A 21,797-nucleotide genomic window follows, 5' to 3' on the forward strand; every position below is an offset into this window, starting at 1 on the left:
GGCACATTAGCTGTCCCCTCAGGGGGATGAGTAAAATCCAATTAATGTAATTATTATTATTATTATTATTATTATTATTATTATTATTATTATTATTATTATTATTATTATTATTATTAATGATAATATAATTAATAATAATAATAATATTAAGCTTGATAGACATATCTATAAGGGCGGCACGGTGGTGCGGTGGGTAGCACTGTCACCTCACAGCAAGAAGGTTCTGGGTTCGATTCCCCTGGTGCCTTTCTGTGTGGAGTTTGCACGTTCTCCCCGTGTTTGCGTGGGTTCTCTCCGGGTTCTCCGGGTTCTCCGGCTCCAAAGACGTGCATTAGGTTGATTGGACTCTCTCCATTGCCCGTAGGTGTGAGTGTGTGTGTGAATGGTTTGTCTGTCTATGTGTTGCCCTGCGATGGACTGGCGACCCGTCCAGGTTGTACCCTGCCTCTCGCCCATAGTCAGCTGGGTTAGACTCCAGCACCCCCGTGTCCCCGCACTAGGGAATAAGCGGTTTAGAAAATGGATGGATGGACATATCTATAGGTCAGGGGTGGGCATTCCTGGTCCTTGAAGGCCACTGTCCTGCTGGTTTTCCTACTCTCCATGCCCCAATTACCACTGATTACCTTGGTCAGGTGTGTTCAGTCAATCAGCAGGTAAAATAGCTAACTGACACATGAATGATGAAGTTAATCAGCAGGGAGAGTTGGAAAGCCAGCAGGGACGCAGGCTCTCGAGAACCGGGATTGCCCACCTCCGCTATACACACAAAAAATGATTCTTGCCTCTAATAGAAAATATTTATAATTTTTATAATTTTTTTAAGTATTATGTACATGAAAAATAGGATTTCAAATGATTGTGTTTTTAAACATGCAAATATGCTTAAACATATACGTTGTATATGTATACAGTATATACATATAAAATTGTAAGTATTATATATTTATACATATAGTTATATTTATTTAAATTTAATAATTATTTATATATATGGTTAGTAGTTTATAGTACTACTTTATACTAGTATATAGTTTATATGTAGTTTATAGAAATTCTAATGATGCATAAGCAGTCTTCTGATGGCTCAGTGGGTTCAGCGTTAGTCTGGGCAGCAGACGGTTGCCCGTTCAAGCCCAGCTGATCCCACCAGGTCCTTAAGTAAGTCACTTCACAGTAGCTCCCTGAATATGTCCGGCAAGGTACAGGTCAGATGTAGAAAATACAATTTTGCTAAAAGAATTAATAAAGTATAATATTTAATGTATTCTCAAGTTATGTAATTTAATGGCATAACTCTAACTCGACTGAAAGACTTCACGTTAAATGTCACTTCTTACCTGGTATTTATTTGATAAAATTAAATGGGAAATGTACAGTACATGCAGGAAGATTTTATCTCTGAACTGATTCAGACCAAAGACAGGACGCTGAGGGGGAATACGTAATTTTTTTCTCAACAGTTGTGTGTTTATGGGTTGGGGGGGGGTGGTCTCAACTACTGCATTTGGAGTGATAACTCCTAATTTCGTGGTCAGAAGGCTCAAACGGTATGTTTATTGTTTGTTGCACATAAGTTTTGTATTTATTGAAAACGTAATTTTCATGTGGTTTTTTCAATACGTTTTCAGATTTCAAGATTGTATGCTAAAATGTTTATTTGTATTTTCTTCTTTTCAGTTTTTCACGCTGTTTAACACGTGATTAAAAAAAGATTAATAGATCACGAACATCAGTTGAAGAGTCAGTCAATCTGTACCAGGAGAAGATGTTAGGAGCTGTTACAACCAGTGTGTCAGACTATGTTGCAGTGTTTGTTTGCCTGAGGGCTTGAAAGTGACTTCTGAGGTCAAAGTTTGGTTTTGGAAAAAAGTTTGGTTTTGGTCAAAGTTAATAGGTTTTCTCCAATGGTGAACTTCAGTTGTATAAAGTTTAATTTTGGCCTGCAAATAGGATGCTTGGATAATTGAGTGCACACTAAATATGCACACTGTGAAAGAGGATGGACACCTACGGGTCATTGTGATGAGCAAACAAGGTGGGAATGGCTTAAACACAGCAGAGCCAGACACCTAATGTAGCACTGAACAACCTTCACATTGTGTATGCTATTACATACACATGGTCACATGGTTTTCAGAAGTAGCTTTCCTGTAGAAACACAGCCAAGAATGAAGTTTGGAATGCAGAACCCCTCAGACAGCATTACAAGAGTTACGGTTACTGTACTGTACATGGACCTGATGCTGTAGCTGGATGTCATTGGTATAAACAACCAATCTGGTAACAACGGGAAACCAAGTCAGTGTTTAAACAAACAAAACAGGTCAAACTGATCGAGATGGTTAATAAGGGTACAAAACCTAAGACTAAGGGTAAAATGAAATACACCTTCACTCTAAAAGCTAAAAAAATTAACTGAAAGTAAAACTACTGCACTTAATAACAGACAGCAGAATATCAACACCAAAAGTACATATGGACTATTCAATTATATAGAGTATAATATTATAACAGTGGAGAACAAGCAAAGAGAGAAAGCTATGGCACAAAAAAGGGTGATGGGGCCTTTGGAACTATGGAGGGCGAGAAAGAGAACCCTTGAATCTGGACATGACAAAACTGGACTGAACCCTAAAAATGGCTCTTGAGAGAGTGACAAAGAGAACATGACTTCATATAACTTGACTTTAGGACCACACACAGCACAACTTGACTTGTAAATGGTATACTAAACCGAAAGGAGGAAATCGAGAGGAAGCAACAGCAAGCAGGAGGTACCAATGAAGTTGTAACAGAGTGTCAGTGTCCGAAGGCAGAGGAGCAGTCAGCAGCAGTACTGTAGTCAGGCCAAGGGGTCTCTTTCCAGTGGCATGAAACAACATCAATGACCCAGCATGGAGCGAATAGATGTTATTTACACCTGTCTGCATTTTTCTAGTTCCTCCTCTTTGTTACTCTTTAATCATGTTGTGTTAACTGTTCCCGTGTTAGATCTATCCGTTTGAGTTATCCAGTACTTTACTGTATGTTTTCTAGTGCTGGAGGACATTTGTGCTCAGAGTTACCCTAGTTAGCATGAACTATGCAGGAGAGGGTGCTACTGGATGGAATGCACAAATGTATGCAGTTGTAATTTTGTTTGCACCATTCAGCAGATACTTACAGTAAGTGAGTAGTCCCCACCCCGCTCACGTAGAAGCCAACTGGGAATGCATGCACGTTGTCAAAATACAGTTTCAATTTCACTCTTTGCATATCAGAATCTCTGCTGCAGCACGGCCACAATAAAGGTATGAAATATTTTGTAATCCGATTTTCATGAAGTCTTTTTATCATGTGTAATGTGTAAAGTAACCAGTGAGTGGCTAATTTAGCTTTTGCCTTTATATTAAACTTAAAGTAGAAGCTTCAGATCATTAGGATCTGAAGCTATATCCATATAATATATAAATATATATTAGTGTGTACAATCTATGTATGTACAATCATCAATAATGACTTGTATAAAGACACTAAAATAATAAAGGTAACTCCTTTCTACTTTATCCCATCAGGGGTCGCCACAGCGAATTATATTATATATATTTTTTTTTATTTCATCAACATGTAAATAATCTGTGATGCGCAAATGCAGCAAAGTGAGCAACACTGTGGCGAGGTGCCTAGATCAACACATGATGATTTTATTTGAAAGAACAGCGGTGTTGGGAACAGATTTGAAGCTGGTGGAGTTTGCTACTTATTCAACTGTGCTCAATTCTACCTTGAATGGGATGTACAAAGGAAACGTGTAGATCCATGCTTATAGAGGTTGATACATCCAGATTTTTTTCTAAGTTTTTGGATTTAAACTTACACCAAGTTTAGTGGGAAATCTACGCTACTCCCCATGTACAAATCTTTGTACATGAGGCCCCAGGACACCAGTCATTATGGGTCACATAAAGAGACAGACAATGACCCATAACATTTATGCAGAGAATAGCGCCCGAGATGGGATCAAACTTTAATCATCTATGGTTTGATTGCTTTGAATGTATAGATTGCAGGGGTTGTGTTAACATCTAGTGAATATTTCAACAGCACCTTCAGAAATATATTTACTGAGCAAATCTTAAACTCAAACTTAAATTATCCACTGGTCATTATCTCATGTGAAATTGTCAAGTCCTATAAAGTTAAACTACAGTATAAACACACCATCACATCATATTCAACCATGGATTGCTATTGATTGTTTTAAATGTGCATTGTAGGTCATTGTCAGTGATTACGTGTTACCAGCACCAGCACCTCGAAGAACACACTCTGTTGTTGTCCTTTTCTTCTGAAGTAAGTGTTATTTTCAGTTTTTATTGCTTCCATTTTATTTGTCCTCAAACCTATTAACATGTTCCCTGTACACTGCGTTGTTTCAGGTATGAAAAGAATCAAGCACAAACCTTTGAGTAAGACAGAGGTAGACAGTAAATCATTGACCACTGTCTGTCTTCCTATCATTAAGTTCTATTGCATTTTGTACAAGCAGATCTGTATGTTAACATACAAATCTAAAAATACTGCTGACTGACCAACTTGCTGTAACTGTTAACTGTTAATTTCTAGAAATCAACAAAAATGAGTCAACTCAAACACTTTTTCCTGGTAAACTATGACAAATATATTATGCAAATTAATCATCAATGGAGCGAATCATAAATGTTATCTCTGTCTATCTGTCACTGTGGCATTTAATGCAAATTTCTTGTCATTCAGAACCATGGAGAAATGTACCTTGGGGGTGAGTAAAAAACAACAGTCTGGACTATGAGGAACTATACTTTTACCCAAAATCACAAACCAACATTCAATTGCATGAATTCAGGTACTTATTAACCTTTGGTGTTGTCACTGTCCAATCCGCTCAGTTCAGCAGCTTCACCTGATTCTGAAGTACAGTCAAAGCAGTTGAAAGTGCTGGTCTCTACAATGTTTATTTGCCACTTCTTATCTCATTAACTCAACATATTATATGTAGGTGGAGCTTATCTTAGCTCATCTCAGCTTCACCAAAAACCCCTGTAGTATTATAAAACCAGTAACTCATCAGTGGGTTAGTACAGTATTTAGTGAGTTGCTATTTTGAATGTATTTTCGCTCTTCGCACTAGCTCCCCGGGGGGAGGCAAGTCTTTACTCAAGGACTCGCTTGGTTCTCTGCTGGGCTTTGACCCTGGGACATTCCGCTCCCCAGGCCAACACTGACAACTGAGCCACAAAGCCACCAATTCTCTGCATTTCACCCATCCCCTAGGGGAGCAGTGGGCTGCCATAGAACAGCGCCCGGGGAGCTAGTGTGAGGGAGCTCGCTCAAGATACACAGTGTTGCCAGAGACAGGGATCGAACTGATGCCCTACTCACTGAACTACAGTTCCAGGCCACACGTACAAATTGTACACATACGGCCAAATTGTACACGTACCTGTAATTATAACTTTTAGGTGCTTCAAACAAAAGCTATATTGGACTATGAGAGAACTGTCTATTTCATATCTGTGTTTTAAAACATCAAGGCCAAATTGCTTGTTTTTAACAGAAAGGAAGACCTGCAGGAAGTTAAGAAACAACTAAATGAAATGGAAATACCCCATCTCAGAGTGCTGGTCTATGGCCCTGTTGGTTCTGGAAAGTCCAGTTTTATTAACTCTGTCAGCAGCGTCTTCAGAAAGAGAATCTGCTCACCATCTTTGGTCAATGCAAACAACGATGAAAACAGCTTCACTAAAAAAGTAGGTAATCTTGATAAAAAAGGTACTGGTAGGTGGAGTACATCTCGCCCCAGTTTTGAATATAACTGCATAATTTTATTCAAACCATTCAAATTACCGCTATAACAATATCAAGTCTGTGTTGGTATTAAAGCACAATATCAACGCATGTGTGTGGATCTCTCCATAAGATGGCATAGTGAGGTACAGGTTCAGCGTGCACCCCCCAGTATTAACACTAGGATCGCAACATCATCTATTCCCCAGCATACTATATAAACAGCACCAACATAAATACCACTAGGACATAACACCAGCAGTAAAGTAGCAGTAATGGACCAACAATGAGACATGGGGGGGGAACCCCTTCGTGTTCCATGAAAATCAAGTCAGAACACACTGAGAGATTGAAAGAAAAGCTGTTCTTTAGCCCTTTGGAATATACGAAAGTAGTTGGACTTTTTGGGAAGTTACACTCTATAGTTTTCACCAGAGCTTTCAGATTCACTGTAGATCTAAATGGTAATAATTATACACTGTAGAAGACAGAGAAATAAATAATGTTTTAAAAACCATGCTGTAACGTTGGAGAAGCCATTCTGGGATCTCTCTAAGTTTCTGGTTCTGAAACGCAACCCTCGAACAGTATGGGACTACATACAAAGCACACAGATGGAAAGGATCAACATAATCAAACCAAACACAGACAGGGAGAGATGGGACCAACAAAGAAGACTAAAGTGAACAGACACCATACACAAGGGCAACAACACCTCCCACGGCTAGAGGGATGGACTGTCACAATAGTTCCAAAACATTCAGTTTTTCAATAGGGTGAATAAGGTGAATCAATGCAAACCACGATTTGGCACAGTAAGAGTAAGTAGTGAAAAAGTAGTGAAAACAAAAACTACAGTATTGCTGGGCAACACCAGCATGACTGAATACTGTACAAACATAACTCGTCTATGCAGCAGACTGAATATGGTAACTAATTATTAACCTGCTTGTTTTCTTTTTCTTAGCATAAATCAACTGGGATCCACATAGACGACAGAAAAAACTCTCCCTCCCTTCTCTTCAGTGACATCATGGGTCTGGAGGATGGGACCAAAAGAGGAGTCAGTGTAGAAGACGTGAAACTGATTCTGGAAGGACACATGAAGGATGATTACAAGGTGCAACACTGAAAAGCTAAACATTTGTGACCTGTGCTGAACTCATTCCTCAGAACCTCTATTGGACTGAGGTCTGGGTGTGTGTGTGTGTGTGTGTGTGTGTGTGTACACTGTTTTCTAGTTCAATCCTGTTTCTCCACTGTCCACTGATGATCCACACTACAACCCTGCACCATCTAAAGAAGACAAAGTTCATGTTCTGGTTTGGGTCTGTTCCGCAAATGCAACAGAAATTAATGTTTCAGTTGTAAAAAAGATGAAAAACATCAGAGAGACAGCCAGTGAAATGGGTAAGGGCTCATCAATCAAAATTTATTAAGCTCATACTAGTTATATGATATTTAATATGTTTGAAAATGATTGCCCAGTTCAGCAGAACAGATTTAGTGACTGCAGGTGAGAATGATGAAGCAGGAGCTGTGTGTCATTTTCAGAACTTTCGTATAGAACTACCATTTTCATGTACCATAAACTTAAGCCTTTACACGTTCTTTCTACAGTAGCTGCTCTGAGGGCAGCAAAGATGCAATGACAACCATTAGACAAACCACAGATAATTACAGACTCATGTATAATATAAATCTCTGAATCCGCAGGTATTCCTCAGTTCGCAGTTCTCACCAAAATCGACGAGGCTTGTGCTGAAACTGAAAAAGATCTGAAGAACGTCTACAGGAGCAAGTATGTGAAACAAAAGGTGAGTTTCTGCTCTGAGTTTGAGTTTTAAGAATCAGTAAGTTGAGTGGGTGCAGATAAAAGCTTCGTGGAAGTGATCAGTGAGTGCAATGTTGTTCTTTTCAATGCAGATGACAAATTTCAGCACAACTTTGGGCATCCCACTGAACTGCATCTTCCCTGTGAAGAACTACAGTGATGAGATTGAGTTGGACAATGATGTCGACTGTTTGATCCTGAGCATTGTGAAAAAGATTATCCACTTTGGGAATGACTTTGTTAATGAGACTGTACAAGAACAAAATACAGAGTAACTCTCCCTTAGGAAATCTTTCTCTTTAACTACCTGGTTTTATTAGTAATGTAGCGTCCTGGTCTTCTGTAACAGAACACTTACATGAATCAGTTTGAGTTTATCAAAGTTTCCATTATTACCATATGTTCAAGGAAACTGGAACTGTTATCTTAATAACATATCATTTATTTCCAGTTAATTAAAATTAAGTAATTTGGTTTTTAAAACATGCATTTTCCTTATTATATACAATAATACAATAGCGTCCTTAAGTTTTGGGTCACCCAGACAATTTTGTGTTTTCCATGAAAAGTAACACTTTTATTTACAATATTACTACTACTACTTTACTACTGTAAAATAAATAAAATTAAAAAAATATTTGTATTTGAAATAATTTTTTCCTTCAAACTTTGCTCTCATCAAAGAATCCTCCATTTGCATCAAGTACAGCATTGCAAGGTTTCACAAATCTTGTTTTTATACTTACTTCTCACAATCACAATCACCTTCCCATAAACAGGGTATCAACTGTAAAGAGAGCTCTTAAGAGAGATAAAAATACATTTGTAAAGCTGTCAAACTACATTCTTGCCAGTTTTCATTTACAGGAAGGTTAGGTTAGCTCTGGAAACCAAGCATGAGATTTTGTTTCACTGTATGTATAAAACAAAAGCGAAGTATTTAACCAACAAGATTAACCAGCTGAAGAGCATTTTTTACATCCTTTACATATTTTTAAAGCTATCCCCATAGACATCACCACTGTCTACCTGCTTAACCTCTTACGAAATTACACGGCGGAATAGCACCTGTCCAGTTTATCCAGTCAGTGTGTGAAATCTTTATCTGCTCCATGCTTTTAAAACAAACACACGCACATACTGTACATACAATTCCCCACTCGCCCCTTCCTTGGAGCAGTCTTATTCGTACAAGCCTCGCGTCCTCTACCAGAGGGGATTTAATGGCATAACTCTTTAGGGCCTCCATATAAACCAAAATGCTGCTGCCAGAGTTCAGACTGGAATTAGCAAGGCCATACTTTTCCAACATTAGGTTAAAATAAAATAAACGTAACATGTAGGATAGACTTGAATTTCGATATCTTATGCATTTAACTGAGGACTTCCAAACCTTTTTGTCTTCACAGCAATATAAATACAGTTACTGTAAAGTGAAACTGGATTACAGGTATGTGGTGGATTTTCTCGATGTCACATTTTATCATAATGTCAAGTGGGAGGATCTTTGGCGTAAAGAATCACTCAACTGTGTTTGTCTCCACTTTGCTGTAGAACTGCAACAGCGAGACGAGGGACGAGCAGCAGAAACCTGCAGGTCAGGACAGATTAACAACAGGGATTAATGGACACCGCATTTTTGAGTTAATGATGAAATAAACTTATAATTATGTTTTTCTGTTTTTCGAGTAGCAGCAGGTACTAGTAACGTTTCTATTATTGTCTTTATGTGACAATCTAACAAGAAGAGGAAGTAAATGAGGTTGACTTACGGGGGTAAAGTGTATAGTATAAGTGTAAAGTATATATAGTATGTCTAATCAGTACAGTTGATCGTTTGTGTTTTTTTATCTGATTGGTTGGTGATGCTCTCTCTTCACCAACAGGTGGAGCTCCAACACCATTCACACAAGTATAAGAGCGTTTTGTCTTCTTTGTTGTTGATGCCCACTTATAGTAATATATAGAATAATCTTACATGGGTGTTTGGAATTAACCATGAGAGAAACTGGGAATAATTGTGCCTGACAAATTGTTTTGCTTGTTTAATTTTGTTTTATACTGTATAGGCTACAAGCTCTGACAATCAGGGATTTTCAGTGATGGCTTTTCAAAATCCTTGCTCAAAGTGTGGCCAGCACCTTCAGTCTCACCCAGTTGAGACTGCACCAGAAGTTGTGAAGAATAATGATAATGGGTCTTCTAAGGATGTTAAGAAACAGGTAATGAAAAAAACACAGATCTAATATATTTGTAACATTTATTTGATAATAAGTCTGTGAAGTTGTGTACTGTATTTAAAAATGTAAATATACTGCATCACAACCCTTTTATTAGCTCCTCTTCCTCCTTTGCTTTTTTGTTCTCTGTTCATAGGCTACTAGAAACTCTGACACTCAGGAATCTTTAGTGGCTTCTCAGGATTCTTGCTTACACTGTGGCCATCACCTTCAACCTCACCCACATCAGACTGCAAGAGAAGTAGTCAAGAATAATTACATGAGATTCTCTAGTGAGGATTTGAACCAGGTGATAATAAAAAACGATCCAATATATTTGTGACAAGTGGATTATTATTATTTGATAAGAAATTTGCATTTGTCTGTGAAATTGTGAGAAACACCAAAATCTATATTGAGTTTAAAGTGTCAATGCTGCAACACAAACCTTTTATGAGCTTCTGTTCCCTCTTTTTTTTCTCTTTTGTAGGCTGCAAGAAACTCTGACACTCAGGAATCTTTAGAGCCTTCTCAGGATTCTTGCTCATGCTGTGGCCATCACCTCCAACCTCACCCACATCAGACTGCAAGAGAAGTAGTCAAGAATAATTATATGGCATACTCTCGTGAGGATTTGAAACACGTAATAATAAAAAAAACGTGTATTATTATTTGATAATAAAGTCAGTCTGTGAAATTGTGTTTCACTGTACAAAGTTTACTGTAACACAAAGCTTTTATGAGCTTCTGTTACTTCTTTACCATGTTGTTCTGTGTCCATAGGCTGCAAGAAAACCTAACACTCAGGGATCTTCAGTGAGGGCGTCTCCAGGTCCTTGTTTACACTGTGGCCACCAACTTCAACCTCACCCAGATCAGACGCCAAAAGAGGAAGATGCAAAAGGCATGTTTAGTTGTAGAGTTATACCTTTGCATTTTCAGATTTTCTTTACCTGGTTGGTGAAGTATTACTGGAGCACATGGCATTAATATTTGTGCAAATACATTTTAAATAAGGTAGCCCACACATTAGAACCATCTGCTGATATCATGCATCTAATAACTCCACTATGAATCCAGCATCTACTGTGATCACAGCATGTTGTTTCGACCGAATGTTGAGTTAGTCATCAACATTGAAATTAAAAAAAAGAAAAGAAAATACATATACCTATACATACATACATCCTACTGCCCCATTATCTGTGTAAAAAGATTTTCTGTGATGGAAATATGAAAATCACTCATAGCACCAGGATTTTTTTTTTATTTAGGTTGAATGAAAGAAACAATAAATATAAACAGTATAAAAAAATCTAGTGAACTTTCACAGCCTACATTAGGTTACATTAAGGTGAGACAATGACCAATGACAGAAAATCCAGTCTTAGTTGATAGGTGTGTACATATGGGACAAGTTCACACCTTGAATATGAATACAATAAGTGTGATTTCATCAAGCTCTGGCTAATAATCAAAATTATATCTGTTTGATTTTTCAGGTTTTTCAAAAAAAAACACCCGCACGACAACTCTTTCACTCTTTCCATCTCGACCTACAGTGACAGTTTTCTCATTGGTTACTGGTGAGACCTTTGATGCTCATAAATCATTACTGAAAAAGGTGAAGAACGAAATGTCGTCCAAAACAAAGATGAAGAATGTTCCAAACCAACCGGACAGTGACATCATCATCGTCTTTTGTCCAATCATGTCTCGTGTTGGCTCAGATGTGGAGGCAGCGATGATGCATATGAAAGGTAAAGGAAATGTTTTTTTTAATATTCCTGTGCAGCTCACTTCATCAGCCATTTACTGTAAAGTCTTCAGTCACAATTTAGCTGATACAAACATTTTACAGCAGCTTCCTATTACAACGGTTTGCAACTCTAAAACATGATGCAGTGCAGTTCAATGGTTTTTTGTGCTACTTCATCTGTACTAAACCATGAAATCATACCTGTACCAAATAATGTGTCCTTTTTTCACTAAACTCTTTCTCCTGTGTCAGACTTGCCTTCATCAGATGAGAAACCTGTCATTTTAGTGATAATGCATCACACCCGAAAAGACAACTATTCAACACATGGAAGGAAGTGGTCTGAAATATATCCAGTCATCAAGTCGCAGGTTCATGTTCTCTTCCACGAGACTCAGCCGGGGTTACTGAAATGTAACAAGAATGATCAGGCTGTCAATGAAATACTAAAAACCTTATGCCTCTACAGCCAACGATGATGATTTGTATGCTGTTATAGTAAGAAAGTGCTGTTTACAGTAACTGTGTACAACCTAACCGTGTCTGCATCAACCAATCTGTAGAAAACTCCTAAAAACTTGGTGTTAGGCTTGTCGGTTTGTGTGCAGCTACAGTGTCCCAAAAATATTTTATTCACAAAAGTGAGTAGATGTGAATGGTATGGTGTTATTTAAAACCTTTTAGCCCCAGCCGTTTCAAGTGAGATATTCACACCTCACCTGAGGACCATATTTGGTCCTGTACATGTGGCCTAAAAGGTGATGAATCTCTTTGATCTAATTGGTAAATGGTCCTGTAACTTGTCCCAATTTATTGTCACTGTTCTGCTCCTGTCACCTAGGTTGTGGGTTCAATCCTTGCAGAGAAGGGATGCCACAGTTATATCTTGTGCTTTTGCTGTCTTGTATGTTTTATTTCTTCCTTCATTGTGGCTGATTTGTGCCTGCTATTATGTGCGACTTTACTTCCATTCTAGATCTTGATTTTGATTGTGACACTTCCTGTTTCATCATCATCCTCTGTAGCTTGTCTCATTAATTGCTTTCTCCCCTTTACTTTTCTAAAATTCTGGCAACTGTTTTGTTATACCGAGTATTTTGATTTAAATCATTAATACAAAGTAAGTCTCAGAAGGGCTCAACTGTTTTTTATTTCTATTTATTGTTCAGTTTGCCCGTTGATATCGGACGCTTCAGTAATGAGAGCCTCAGAGGAGACGCTGCAGTTGTTGTTTTACACAGAGTCACTATAGTAAGTGGTCAACAGGTCATTAACGCTACTCTCCTCTGAGATCAATTACTGAAGCAGCAGCTCGGGAGAGTCTGTCTGGGCTCTGACTCACACAAACAAGGCCTTTAACCAGAGCATCTTCAGCCAGAAACCAAACACTACACCCAAAAATAATACTTAACCACATTAACCTTTTTTTTTAAATAAATTAATTTGCTGAAATTTATTCTTATCATAAGCCTTTGTTGAGAAAGACCTGTGAAGTCTGTCACAGTGCTACATGCTCAAAAACCACCGCTGTATCCTTCATATCTTTCATTTTCGTGGCAGAAAACCCCCCAAAACATTCTTAAACATGCTGTGTAATAAAAAGATGCAGCATATGCAGTGTTGTAAGTAAGAGGCTATTTGATCTTCGCATTTTCTACAGTGTAAACCTAAACTTCCCTTCGACAGATTTGCCACATATTACGTTGTGCTGTGAGCTCCTAATATTAATAATATTTCATGTAATCTAATTGTTCAATACCACAAATACACATTCATGCCATTGAAAAGGCTCTAATGAGGCTTGTTCACTTTGTCTTTACTATAAATTGTTATAGCAGTAAACAAATATATATCAGATGTGTTTGAATATATGATAATAAGATATCCAGTCTTCAGTCATGCTGAGTGTGATGATATGTCAATTCTCCAGAGGTGATGTTACACACCTCCTCATAGCCACAGTTCCATCTGTGTGCAACAGATATAGAGAGAGAACCTTTGAGTCTGTTCAGTGTAGTGATTGAATTAGTCATACATCACTTGAATGAACAAAGAATGGAAAACACCTCTGTCTCTTTTTACTTCAACCTCACCCTGTTCATCAACATTGGACACTACCGCTACCCTGCCTTCGCCCTGTGCCTCCTGCTCTACAGCTTTATCGTGGCTGCCAATCTGGCCATTATATGTGTAATACTCCAGGAGAGCACGCTTCATGAGCCCATGTATATTTTCATCGCCTTTTTGACTCTCAACTCTCTGTATGGCTCTGCTGGTTTCTTTCCCCGGTTCCTCGTGGACCTCTTGTCTGACACTCATTTCATCTCGCGTCCCGCTTGTTTAACGCAGATCTTCGTTATTTACACGTACGCCTCCTGTGAAATGTCCATTCTCAGCATCATGGCGTATGATAGATACGTGGCAGTGTGTCATCCTTTGCACTACCACAGAAAGATGTCCTTTAAAAGCGTCTGCGCGTTGGCCTTTTTTGCCTGGGTCTTTCCGGCCTGTAACCTCACAGTGAGCACCGTGACAATGGTCCGTCTGCCTCTGTGTGGTACCGACATACAGAGGGTTTACTGTGCCAGCTGGAATATTGTGAAATTATCATGCGATAGCACTGCCGTCAACAGTGTTGTTGCCATGCTGGCGGCCATAATAATAGCCTTCGTACCATTCGGGTTTATTTTGTACACGTACGTGAGGATTATCATGGCTTGTTGGAAAAACTCGTCCGAGGTCAAGGGGAAAGTCCTACAGAGTTGTCTTCCACACGTTAACTCATTCGTGGCCTATTCCATCACGTCCTTCACTGATACTGCTTTGAGCAGACAGAATCTTGAGGAGCTGAATCCATTCGTGGCTGTAATCTTGTCGCTGGAGTTTGTTGTCATTCCTCCTTTACTGAATCCTCTTGTTTATGGGCTGAAGTTGCCAGAGATCAGAAGACACGTTTTCATGATGTTCAATTTAAAACTCAAAGCAAAGAAGGTTTTGTCTAGAAAGTTACCAGAATCCCAACTGATCCACAATCTCTGATAAGCACAAACAAAACACCACCACTGTGGCAACTAATTAAGTTTAAGTGCAATTCATGCATGTTTCATGAATGTTTTCATGATGTCTGAAGAAAAAGCAGATTATGTGAAAAAACTCACTACTTCAGTAAATAAACACTTTATTGCAGTTTTGCCTGTATTACCAATACATTCTTCTATGATCTGGCCACTCGTAATGAATTAAAGTGAATGAATTAAAGCCTTTTTACTTTGAAAACCTACTTTACTTTTCTGTTTTACTGTCACCTGTTGCTCAGGTGGGGTTAATTGTGTTTTATGTGTAACTGTGAATTGAATCAAGCCTTGTTGTTTAATTTTATGTAAAATAGTGTATATTAACAGCATCTTTTAAGTGGAACATCAAGTCACTGACATTATAGCACAAGATAAAATTCATATGTGGCCCATTTTTTTCCTCTTACATGACCGTGACCTTCACGCAAACTATGTAAACACAGTGTATTGTATTGATCTCTTGCAGTTAACATTTTTCGAAGCTGTTTGTAACTGATGATAATGATAATGATGATGGAAGGTACTGTAACAATCATCAGGCAGTTATAATGTTATAAGGTTCTCGTGCCCATTTATCCGTTCAGTTTCTCAGGCTTTCATATTTAAATACTAAATCATTGTGTTCTAGCCTATTTATGGGTGAAAAAAACATTTTACTTGTTGCAAATTAAACTTACAGGTAAAAAAATGGTGTTAAAACTTTGTTTAAGACAGCAAAAGGCAAATCCAAACATGGGCTGAACTTGATTACTGAGTACACCTACTACAGTCAAAACATCCCTGTCATAAATTAATTTTTCCTTTAAGGATGTCGGACTATACAAGTTCTGCTATTTTAATTGAAAATAAAATGACCTTTTTTTATTAGCGATACCTGTTTGTTGCTCTGCCACATCGCTGTAAGCTTCTAATGGCCTATGACAGATATGTGGCCACATGTCGCCCCCTGGTGCATTAAAGACTTTGTGTCTTTAAAAAAAGACTAATCTTACAAAAAAGACTAGGAAAGGAGTCAAAGCAACATACAAAAATAAATCCATTAATGAGTTAAAAAAGAAACTAAATGATAAACTTGGGAGATGATTAAATGGCGCCAATGCTACAGTATATGCTAACTTGACCTATGACCTTTATCGCATATCGCACGGCAACATAAACTCAATGAAGGAGGCCGACAGGGTGCTGAGGTGCGCACTTCACTTCAGACATCAATTAACCTGTTCTGTTCTGCCTTTGTGAGTTATTAAGTATCTTATTTACTTTTAAATTTAATGTGAAAAGATGCACTAGCAGCCGAGCTGAATTGTGATGCTAACGCAGGCCCATGGTCGCGCATCGTAGCTTCAGGGACATTGCTGCATCATCAGTGGATCAGTGGCCACAAGTCTTGTGTTTACGTCATTAACATCATTACTGGCATGAGAGCATATAAACTCATGGTTACGCATCATGTTGGGGGATAGATCCCAGATGCAGGATGCTGCTCGTTTCCTCCAGCACATTGTTGTAGGTTGTTTAAAGGCAGCTGCACATATCCAGTACTTAAAATCTAATGTATAAATTACAATTCACTTATGGATAATATATCACAGATGACCATGCTTGTTCTCGCTGGGTTCAACGGCACAGCAAACTACAGAGTCACGCTGTTAGCGTTAACCTTTTTGTGCTACTGTGTGATTTTGCTGGTAAATTTGACTATTATTCTGACAATAATTGTGGATAAAAGCCTCCATGAGCCCATGTACATCTTCCTGTGTAACCTGTGCATCAATGGACTTTATGGAACAGCTGGATTTTATCCCAAGTTCCTGAATGATCTGCTGTTTTCCACTCAGGTCATCTCTCAGGCTGGATGCCTTGTGCAGGCTTTTGTCCTTCACTCCTCAGCTTCTGCTGATTCTTCTTTTCTCGCTCTAATGGCCTATGACAGATATGTGGCCATATGTCGCCCCCTAGTGTATCGCTCTGTGATGACTAAGCAAAGAATTTGTACGTTTGTGATTATTGCTTGGATGGTTCCTCATCATCTGGTGTTGTTGAGCACAGTCACATCAATATCAAGGTTGTGTGGCTCCATCATACCAAAGATCTACTGTGTTAACATTTTACTTATTAACCTTGCTTGTTCTCCCTCCATAGCAAAGACTATTGTTCCAGCTGTTAACAGTTCTATTTTTACAGGTCATGCTGCCTTTGTTGTGTGGACTTACATACAAATGATTAAGACCTGCTTAAAATCCAGAGAAAACATGAATAAGTTCATTCAGACGTGTGTGCCACACGTGTTTGCTCTAACTATTTTCACTATATCTTTACTTTTTGATTTGTTGTACACACTGTTTGGTTCAAAGAATTTGCCACAACATGCTCAGAATTTCTTGGCAATAGAATTTCTCATTTTTCCTCAAATAATCAATCCGCTTATTTATGGATTGAAATTAACAAAAATACGAAACCGAATTTTGTTTGTACTAAAAGTTCTCAAACCAAAAGACATTTTGAAACTAAATCAACCTCAGCAGATATGAACAAACTCTGTTAATACTGTATGATGATCATGACTGAGCAACAGAACTGGTTCTCTGTGCAGGATGGTGCAGTGAGTTTAGGCCTGAGATATTAACAGACTTGGTCTTTTTTTTTGTGATTTATGCACAGCATCTATGTTTCTATAGAAAAGTAATGGAGTTTCTCTTCTTTCTCTCATTTTGTTTTGGGTTCAGTTCAGTTCAAGCTGCATATTTATTACAGCGGGCACTTCAGAAAGATGTTTTTATTGTTATAACTCATTGCAGCCTGATCATCTCCTTGTTGAGCTCTGTGTAACCTTTGAGCTTTATACCTATTAAAACCTTAATACCCTCATCTGTCAGTCTGTCCGTCCTCAATATTGCTTTAATTAACTAAAAATACAATGGGATTTAGTTGAAGCTTCCTCGTGTACTGGTCCAACAGCAGATAGACAATGATATTTTTGATGTTTAAACATCTAGCAATAATATTTTTATATGAGCAATATGATTTAAAAAAGGTGGTCATAGCTGTTAGGAAAGATTTAACCCCTTCACATTCACTAAACCACAGCTTAGCTGGGTAAACAGTGTTGAAATCAGACACAGTCTTATTATGTGCTGATCTAATAAAATTAATAATAATGCTTTATAATTAACAGGTGCACATTTATGTATAATACATAAAGTATGTCGTCAATTTGTTCATCTCTGAAACCTCAGTTGTTCAATTTGTTCATTTGTCACTTTAAGACAGAAATAAGAAATGAGAGAACATTTACTGTGATGTTGATTCACAGAATCATTATGCACGTTGTTAGAATTAAGTTCTGAGTAAATTAATTAAAGAAGATTACTTGTTTCATCAAGTAACAGTGCCATTTAATCATACCTGAGCTGCCTTTTAATATTACAGTCGTCTTCCACTTTCCCACCCAGTCCTCCCTCCCTCCCTTTATTTCTATTGTTGTACAGTTACCAAATCATATATAAATATGTGTAAAGTGTAATAGACACAGTGATCGTGCTGTCGTTCACATCCTTTCAGAATCGCTTTTCCTGCTTCATCCAAACACTGCGTTGTTTATCACATGGCTCTATGGGCTGTTGTCCCACTTGCTGCCAGCCTCTGACTCCATCTTCCTCTGCTGGAGCCTGACTCCTTGGGCCACTAAGTTTCCCAGCAGAGCTCCGAGCGCGGCCCCGAACGCTGACCTGCTGCTCAAACCTGCCCAGACGCCGAAAGCGGCTCCCAGAGCGGCTCCTCCAGCGCTGAGCCATGACAGGGTCCACTCACCCGTCAGCTGGCAGGCTCGGTCTGCAGAACCCTGCAGAACCCACACACACACAGTTAAACACACATTCATGCATCTCGGCTTTTATTTTCTAATGCAACAAATGTGCATAAAAGCTTTTACCCACCTTGTTATCGTTGTCCCTTCTGTGCTTTGTCTCTAGAACTAAAAAAAAAACAATAATACATATTTTTATTACAGTGCAGAGTGACAGAGCTTCTGATTATCTCATACTCACAGGGTTTGACAGCGTCTCCTTGTTGACCCACTGTGAAGGTCCATTTGTGTCGGTGACCAACCTCCAGTGGCCTGAGGTTCACCTTTGTTCTCCTGAGGGTCTGACCTGCCTTAAAGTCCTCATTCTTGGCCTCGTTCGCGCTCCCACTTCCTTTTTTCTCCTGGAGCTTCTGCACCCCTTCGATCGTAGCTTTTAACATTCTCCTCGTATCTTCATTCTCTCTCTCCAGCTTTCTTATGGTCTCGCTGAGTTCGCTCGCGCATCTCTTGTGCTTGCTCACGATCTGCTCCAGATCTTTCTCCTTCCTCTCACACAGCTTCCTTAGAGCTGCCGCGTCTCGCTCTCGCTCCTGTAATTCTTCCTGTAGCGCCGTCTTCGCTGCGTTGCTGCTTTGCTCTGTAGCTTTTACGGCCTCCTCTTTCTCCACACACCTTTCACTCAGGTTTGCTATCATTCTATCTTTTTCCATAAGAAATTGTTTGAGCTCATCATTGTTCCTCTCAGCCTCCTTCTTCTCTTCTATCTCTTTTTCCATCTCACGCTTCCTTTTTAGAGCTTCTATGAGCTTCTCCATCTCATTGACCCTATGCATCAGGAGGTCGTTCTTGACCTTCACCCTCCTCATCTGTTTTTTCATGCTTTTAGATCTTTGGTCTAGCTCTGCGTTGGTGTTTTGGAGTTTCATGAAAGCACTGAGCAGGTTTTCGGGGTCATTCAACACCTGCATCTCCTCGACCCTTTCCAGGAGTTCTCTGACCTGAACGTCTCCAACTTTGTTTGTGTTATCAACAACGTGGTACCTGTTCCCGCATTTGTCCACCAGCCGCTGAAGAGCCGGCCATCGCTCAATGTGCTCCTCAATGGGAGTGGCTCCCAGTTTGTCTCCCCAGGTGAACAACACAAACGTCCGCATCCACATCCAAACTCCAAAGACGCTCACGTGTTCCTCCACTCGCAGTCGGTCGGTTTCAGTGAAGGTCTCGTCGCTGCGTACGACCACCAGCACAGCGTGAGGGAAGGGGGCACACAGGGAAACACTCGTGCTGATCTGCTGCAGGAGCTCCTCTGGAGTGTTCTCTGGGCAGTATCTGCCATGCCAGCCGGGACACTTGACCACAGTGACCCGCTTCGAGCAGACGCTACCTTGCCTCTTCATGCACCGTGATGCTGGATGTCCAGCAGGAAACGCCTTCTCACCAAGAAGGGTGTTCCCTGCGGAGCTTTTCCCAGCGTGCTTTGGCCCCACAATCACTAGCTGAGGTGTAGAAAGACAGGAGGACGGCCCTTGAATTAAAAAGCACAGAACTGATGCATCAGCATTATTTTGAGTATGTAGACGTCCATTCACAAAGTGAGACTTTTTATGTTATTATCACTATTTTCTGTGATTCTTACCTCTCACTGATCTGAGTGTGCGCCTGGTCATCTGCACCTTCGTTTGCCTCAGTTTTGCCCTGGCTTCGATCTCTTTCTGTTCGTCCTCAGTGATCTTCAGGAGTTTTTCATTTGTGGCCACATAACCAGCTCCTCCCGCCGCCCTGTTTCCAGCCACCACTGCATCCGCCTTCTGCAACAGCTCCACTACCTGTGTGTCGTCACCTTCCCCCCAAGTGCTTGTGTCCAACAGGTGGTATCTGTGTTGGCATTTCTCCAAAGCGCCCTTGAGAAACCCGTGGCTTGCAATGAAGCCGTCCACAGACGAGCCCCTCAGCTTCTCATGCCTGGTGAATATTATCACTGTGTTTCTCCACAGGTTGTCGTGAATGAGCTCCAGGGGTCCTTCTACCGTCCACTCCTTGCCTCTGTGGGAGCTGAGAGGGATGACCATAAGGAAGACATGCGGCCCCGGTGAACACATGTCCATGCAGGCCGCCATGTTTACGGTCAACAAGCCCGGGTCTGCGACAGAGTAGTGGATCCACCTTTCGGGGGTGTTCACCACTATGACTTTACGTCCGCTGTCGAGAACCCGCTGCCTCCTAACGCACATCTTCACGTCTCTGCTGACGTCAAACATCTGGCGGCCGAGGATGGTGTTTCCTGTCAAGCTCTTCTCCAGCCAGTCGTGACCCAGAAGGACGATCCTCAGCTCTGGAAGGAAGCGTTTGTCCCCTGGCAGCAGACGACACATGGCTCAGCAGAAATACAAGTGTAAAACAGTCGTTCTGGGTATTATTAAAAGTGAATTATTAAAAGGCTTTTTCTTTACAGTGGACAGGTTCACCCCCAAGTGCAGTTAGTGGCCCTGCTTAAACTTGACTGACAACTGTAATTCTGTGAGTAAAGAATTTCAGACAATTTCATACATATTCGCACATTAAAGTAGTTCTGGAGGAAGTAATTCAGCATCGTACCTTTTGTTGTTCTCTGCAGGCCGTTAAAATCCTTTCTTCTGTTGTCCATTCTGATGGAATGTATTTAACATCAATGTTTTACACAGGCAAAAAGAAGTGAAACCACATTATTGGTTTCCAGTGTGAACTGGTGACTTAACTTTCTGCCGGACGCTGACCGGTCAAAGTCCAGCTGTCGCGTAATGTAATCATCTCGCACACAGCGCTGAACTAACAGCAACAGTACATGAACAGATTATAGCAGGCTTCAGGGTTTAGCAGCAGCTGAACCAGAACGTCATGACAAACCACGTGCTGATTAAACAGGTTCCTGCGCCGTTCAGCGTTAAACCGCCCAGGGAGGTGATAAACAAAGCAGAATCACACAATCAGCTTCCTCAGAAAGGCTGTTTATTCAGATTCAAATCCAGAGGTAATGCCACAGCTGCTGCATTGCCATTCAGTAAAAGAGTCCCTGAGTCAGAATTAACTCTAATCAGTGACTGTGCAACAATGCACATCATGCAAAAGATAACCGACGGTGGTAAGAAACCTTTTTAATCAAAAGGCCAAAATGCTTTGTAAGCATCATCTGCAACTACAGCCTCCTGTCTGCTGCTTTCATTTGTAAAGAGGCTTCGCTAAAGGTATTTACAGCTGCAAACCTGACAGTGGAGATGCTGCTTAGTGTAATAACCTCTGTAAACTGAAAGGGAGCCCA

At 39.9% G+C, this 21,797-nt stretch overlaps 5 protein-coding genes across 10 annotated transcripts; 4 read left to right on the forward strand and 1 right to left on the reverse strand.

Annotated features, from left to right (window-relative positions):
- The first annotated feature begins 3,223 nt into the window (after nucleotides 1–3,223).
- On the forward strand, nucleotides 3,224–8,282 carry LOC114847031 (interferon-induced protein 44-like). Of its 4 annotated transcripts, none has more exons than XM_041069027.2 (10): nucleotides 3,224–3,296; nucleotides 4,263–4,338; nucleotides 4,425–4,454; nucleotides 4,612–4,650; nucleotides 4,762–4,786; nucleotides 5,582–5,774; nucleotides 6,779–6,931; nucleotides 7,053–7,221; nucleotides 7,528–7,628; nucleotides 7,738–8,282. In XM_041069027.2, exons 3-10 carry the CDS (start codon nucleotides 4,427–4,429, stop codon nucleotides 7,918–7,920), a joined length of 891 nt encoding a protein of 296 aa, XP_040924961.1. In that variant the 5' UTR covers nucleotides 3,224–3,296; nucleotides 4,263–4,338; nucleotides 4,425–4,426; the 3' UTR covers nucleotides 7,921–8,282. The 4 variants fall into 4 exon arrangements, with proteins under 4 accessions (XP_040924961.1, XP_055361186.1, XP_055361185.1 ...); XM_055505211.1 differs by having other exon boundaries at nucleotides 3,243–3,296; nucleotides 4,425–4,465; nucleotides 4,762–4,870; XM_055505210.1 differs by having other exon boundaries at nucleotides 3,243–3,296; nucleotides 4,425–4,465.
- A 592-nt stretch (nucleotides 8,283–8,874) lies between these two features.
- LOC114847276 (uncharacterized) lies at nucleotides 8,875–12,760 on the forward strand. Of its 3 annotated transcripts, none has more exons than XM_055505208.1 (8): nucleotides 8,875–9,095; nucleotides 9,200–9,242; nucleotides 9,715–9,867; nucleotides 10,022–10,174; nucleotides 10,355–10,459; nucleotides 10,648–10,768; nucleotides 11,367–11,624; nucleotides 11,876–12,760. In XM_055505208.1, the coding sequence occupies exons 1-8, from the start codon at nucleotides 9,013–9,015 to the stop codon at nucleotides 12,100–12,102; spliced, it is 1,143 nt and encodes a 380-aa protein (XP_055361183.1). In that variant the 5' UTR covers nucleotides 8,875–9,012; the 3' UTR covers nucleotides 12,103–12,760. The 3 variants fall into 3 exon arrangements, with proteins under 3 accessions (XP_055361183.1, XP_028992655.2, XP_055361184.1); XM_029136822.3 differs by having other exon boundaries at nucleotides 8,877–9,095; nucleotides 10,355–10,507; XM_055505209.1 differs by lacking the exon at nucleotides 8,875–9,095 and having other exon boundaries at nucleotides 9,206–9,343; nucleotides 10,355–10,507.
- Nucleotides 12,761–13,422: 662 nt separating this feature from the next.
- LOC114847032 (olfactory receptor 10A3-like) lies at nucleotides 13,423–15,078 on the forward strand. Its single transcript, XM_029136318.3, has one exon. It carries the CDS (start codon nucleotides 13,679–13,681, stop codon nucleotides 14,660–14,662), a length of 984 nt encoding a protein of 327 aa, XP_028992151.1. The 5' UTR covers nucleotides 13,423–13,678; the 3' UTR covers nucleotides 14,663–15,078.
- Nucleotides 15,079–16,271: 1,193 nt separating this feature from the next.
- Nucleotides 16,272–17,228, forward strand: LOC114847033 (olfactory receptor 52I2-like). The gene has a single exon (XM_029136319.2). It carries the CDS (start codon nucleotides 16,272–16,274, stop codon nucleotides 17,226–17,228), a length of 957 nt encoding a protein of 318 aa, XP_028992152.1.
- On the reverse strand, nucleotides 16,784–21,328 carry LOC114847781 (GTPase IMAP family member 8-like). The gene is made up of 5 exons (XM_029137820.3): nucleotides 21,098–21,328; nucleotides 20,139–20,855; nucleotides 18,744–20,027; nucleotides 18,633–18,670; nucleotides 16,784–18,538 (listed from the first exon to the last, which is right to left on the reverse strand). The coding sequence occupies exons 1-5, from the start codon at nucleotides 21,144–21,146 to the stop codon at nucleotides 18,308–18,310; spliced, it is 2,319 nt and encodes a 772-aa protein (XP_028993653.1). The 5' UTR covers nucleotides 21,147–21,328; the 3' UTR covers nucleotides 16,784–18,307.
- Nucleotides 21,329–21,797: the final 469 nt, after the last annotated feature.

Source organism: Betta splendens, chromosome 21 (genome assembly GCF_900634795.4).
Source record: "Betta splendens chromosome 21, fBetSpl5.4, whole genome shotgun sequence".
NCBI classification, from domain to species: domain Eukaryota; kingdom Metazoa; phylum Chordata; class Actinopteri; order Anabantiformes; family Osphronemidae; genus Betta; species Betta splendens.

Bases quoted from the DNA above. Each gene is read 5' to 3' on its own strand.
- LOC114847031 (XM_041069027.2), top strand. From the start codon at position 4,427: ATGAAAAGAATCAAGCACAAACCTTTGA. The intron at 4,455-4,611 runs GTAAGACAGAGG...GTTAATTTCTAG, and splicing joins AATCAAGCACAAACCTTTGA to AAATCAACAAAAATGAGTCA. The intron at 5,775-6,778 runs GTAGGTAATCTT...TCTTTTTCTTAG, and splicing joins AAAACAGCTTCACTAAAAAA to CATAAATCAACTGGGATCCA.
- LOC114847276 (XM_029136822.3), top strand. From the start codon at position 9,013: ATGCATTTAACTGAGGACTTCCAAACCTTTTTGTCTTCACAGCAATAT. The intron at 9,096-9,199 runs GTATGTGGTGGA...ACTTTGCTGTAG, and splicing joins AAAGTGAAACTGGATTACAG to AACTGCAACAGCGAGACGAG. The intron at 10,769-11,366 runs GCATGTTTAGTT...TTGATTTTTCAG, and splicing joins AAAAGAGGAAGATGCAAAAG to GTTTTTCAAAAAAAAACACC.
- LOC114847032 (XM_029136318.3), top strand. From the start codon at position 13,679: ATGGAAAACACCTCTGTCTCTTTTTACTTCAACCTCACCCTGTTCATC.
- LOC114847033 (XM_029136319.2), top strand. From the start codon at position 16,272: ATGGATAATATATCACAGATGACCATGCTTGTTCTCGCTGGGTTCAAC.
- LOC114847781 (XM_029137820.3), bottom strand. From the start codon at position 21,146: ATGGACAACAGAAGAAAGGATTTTAACGGCCTGCAGAGAACAACAAAA. The intron at 20,028-20,138 runs GTAAGAATCACA...TTTTAATTCAAG, and splicing joins CACACTCAGATCAGTGAGAG to GGCCGTCCTCCTGTCTTTCT. The intron at 18,539-18,632 runs GTGGGTAAAAGC...TGGGTTCTGCAG, and splicing joins GAAGGGACAACGATAACAAG to GGTTCTGCAGACCGAGCCTG.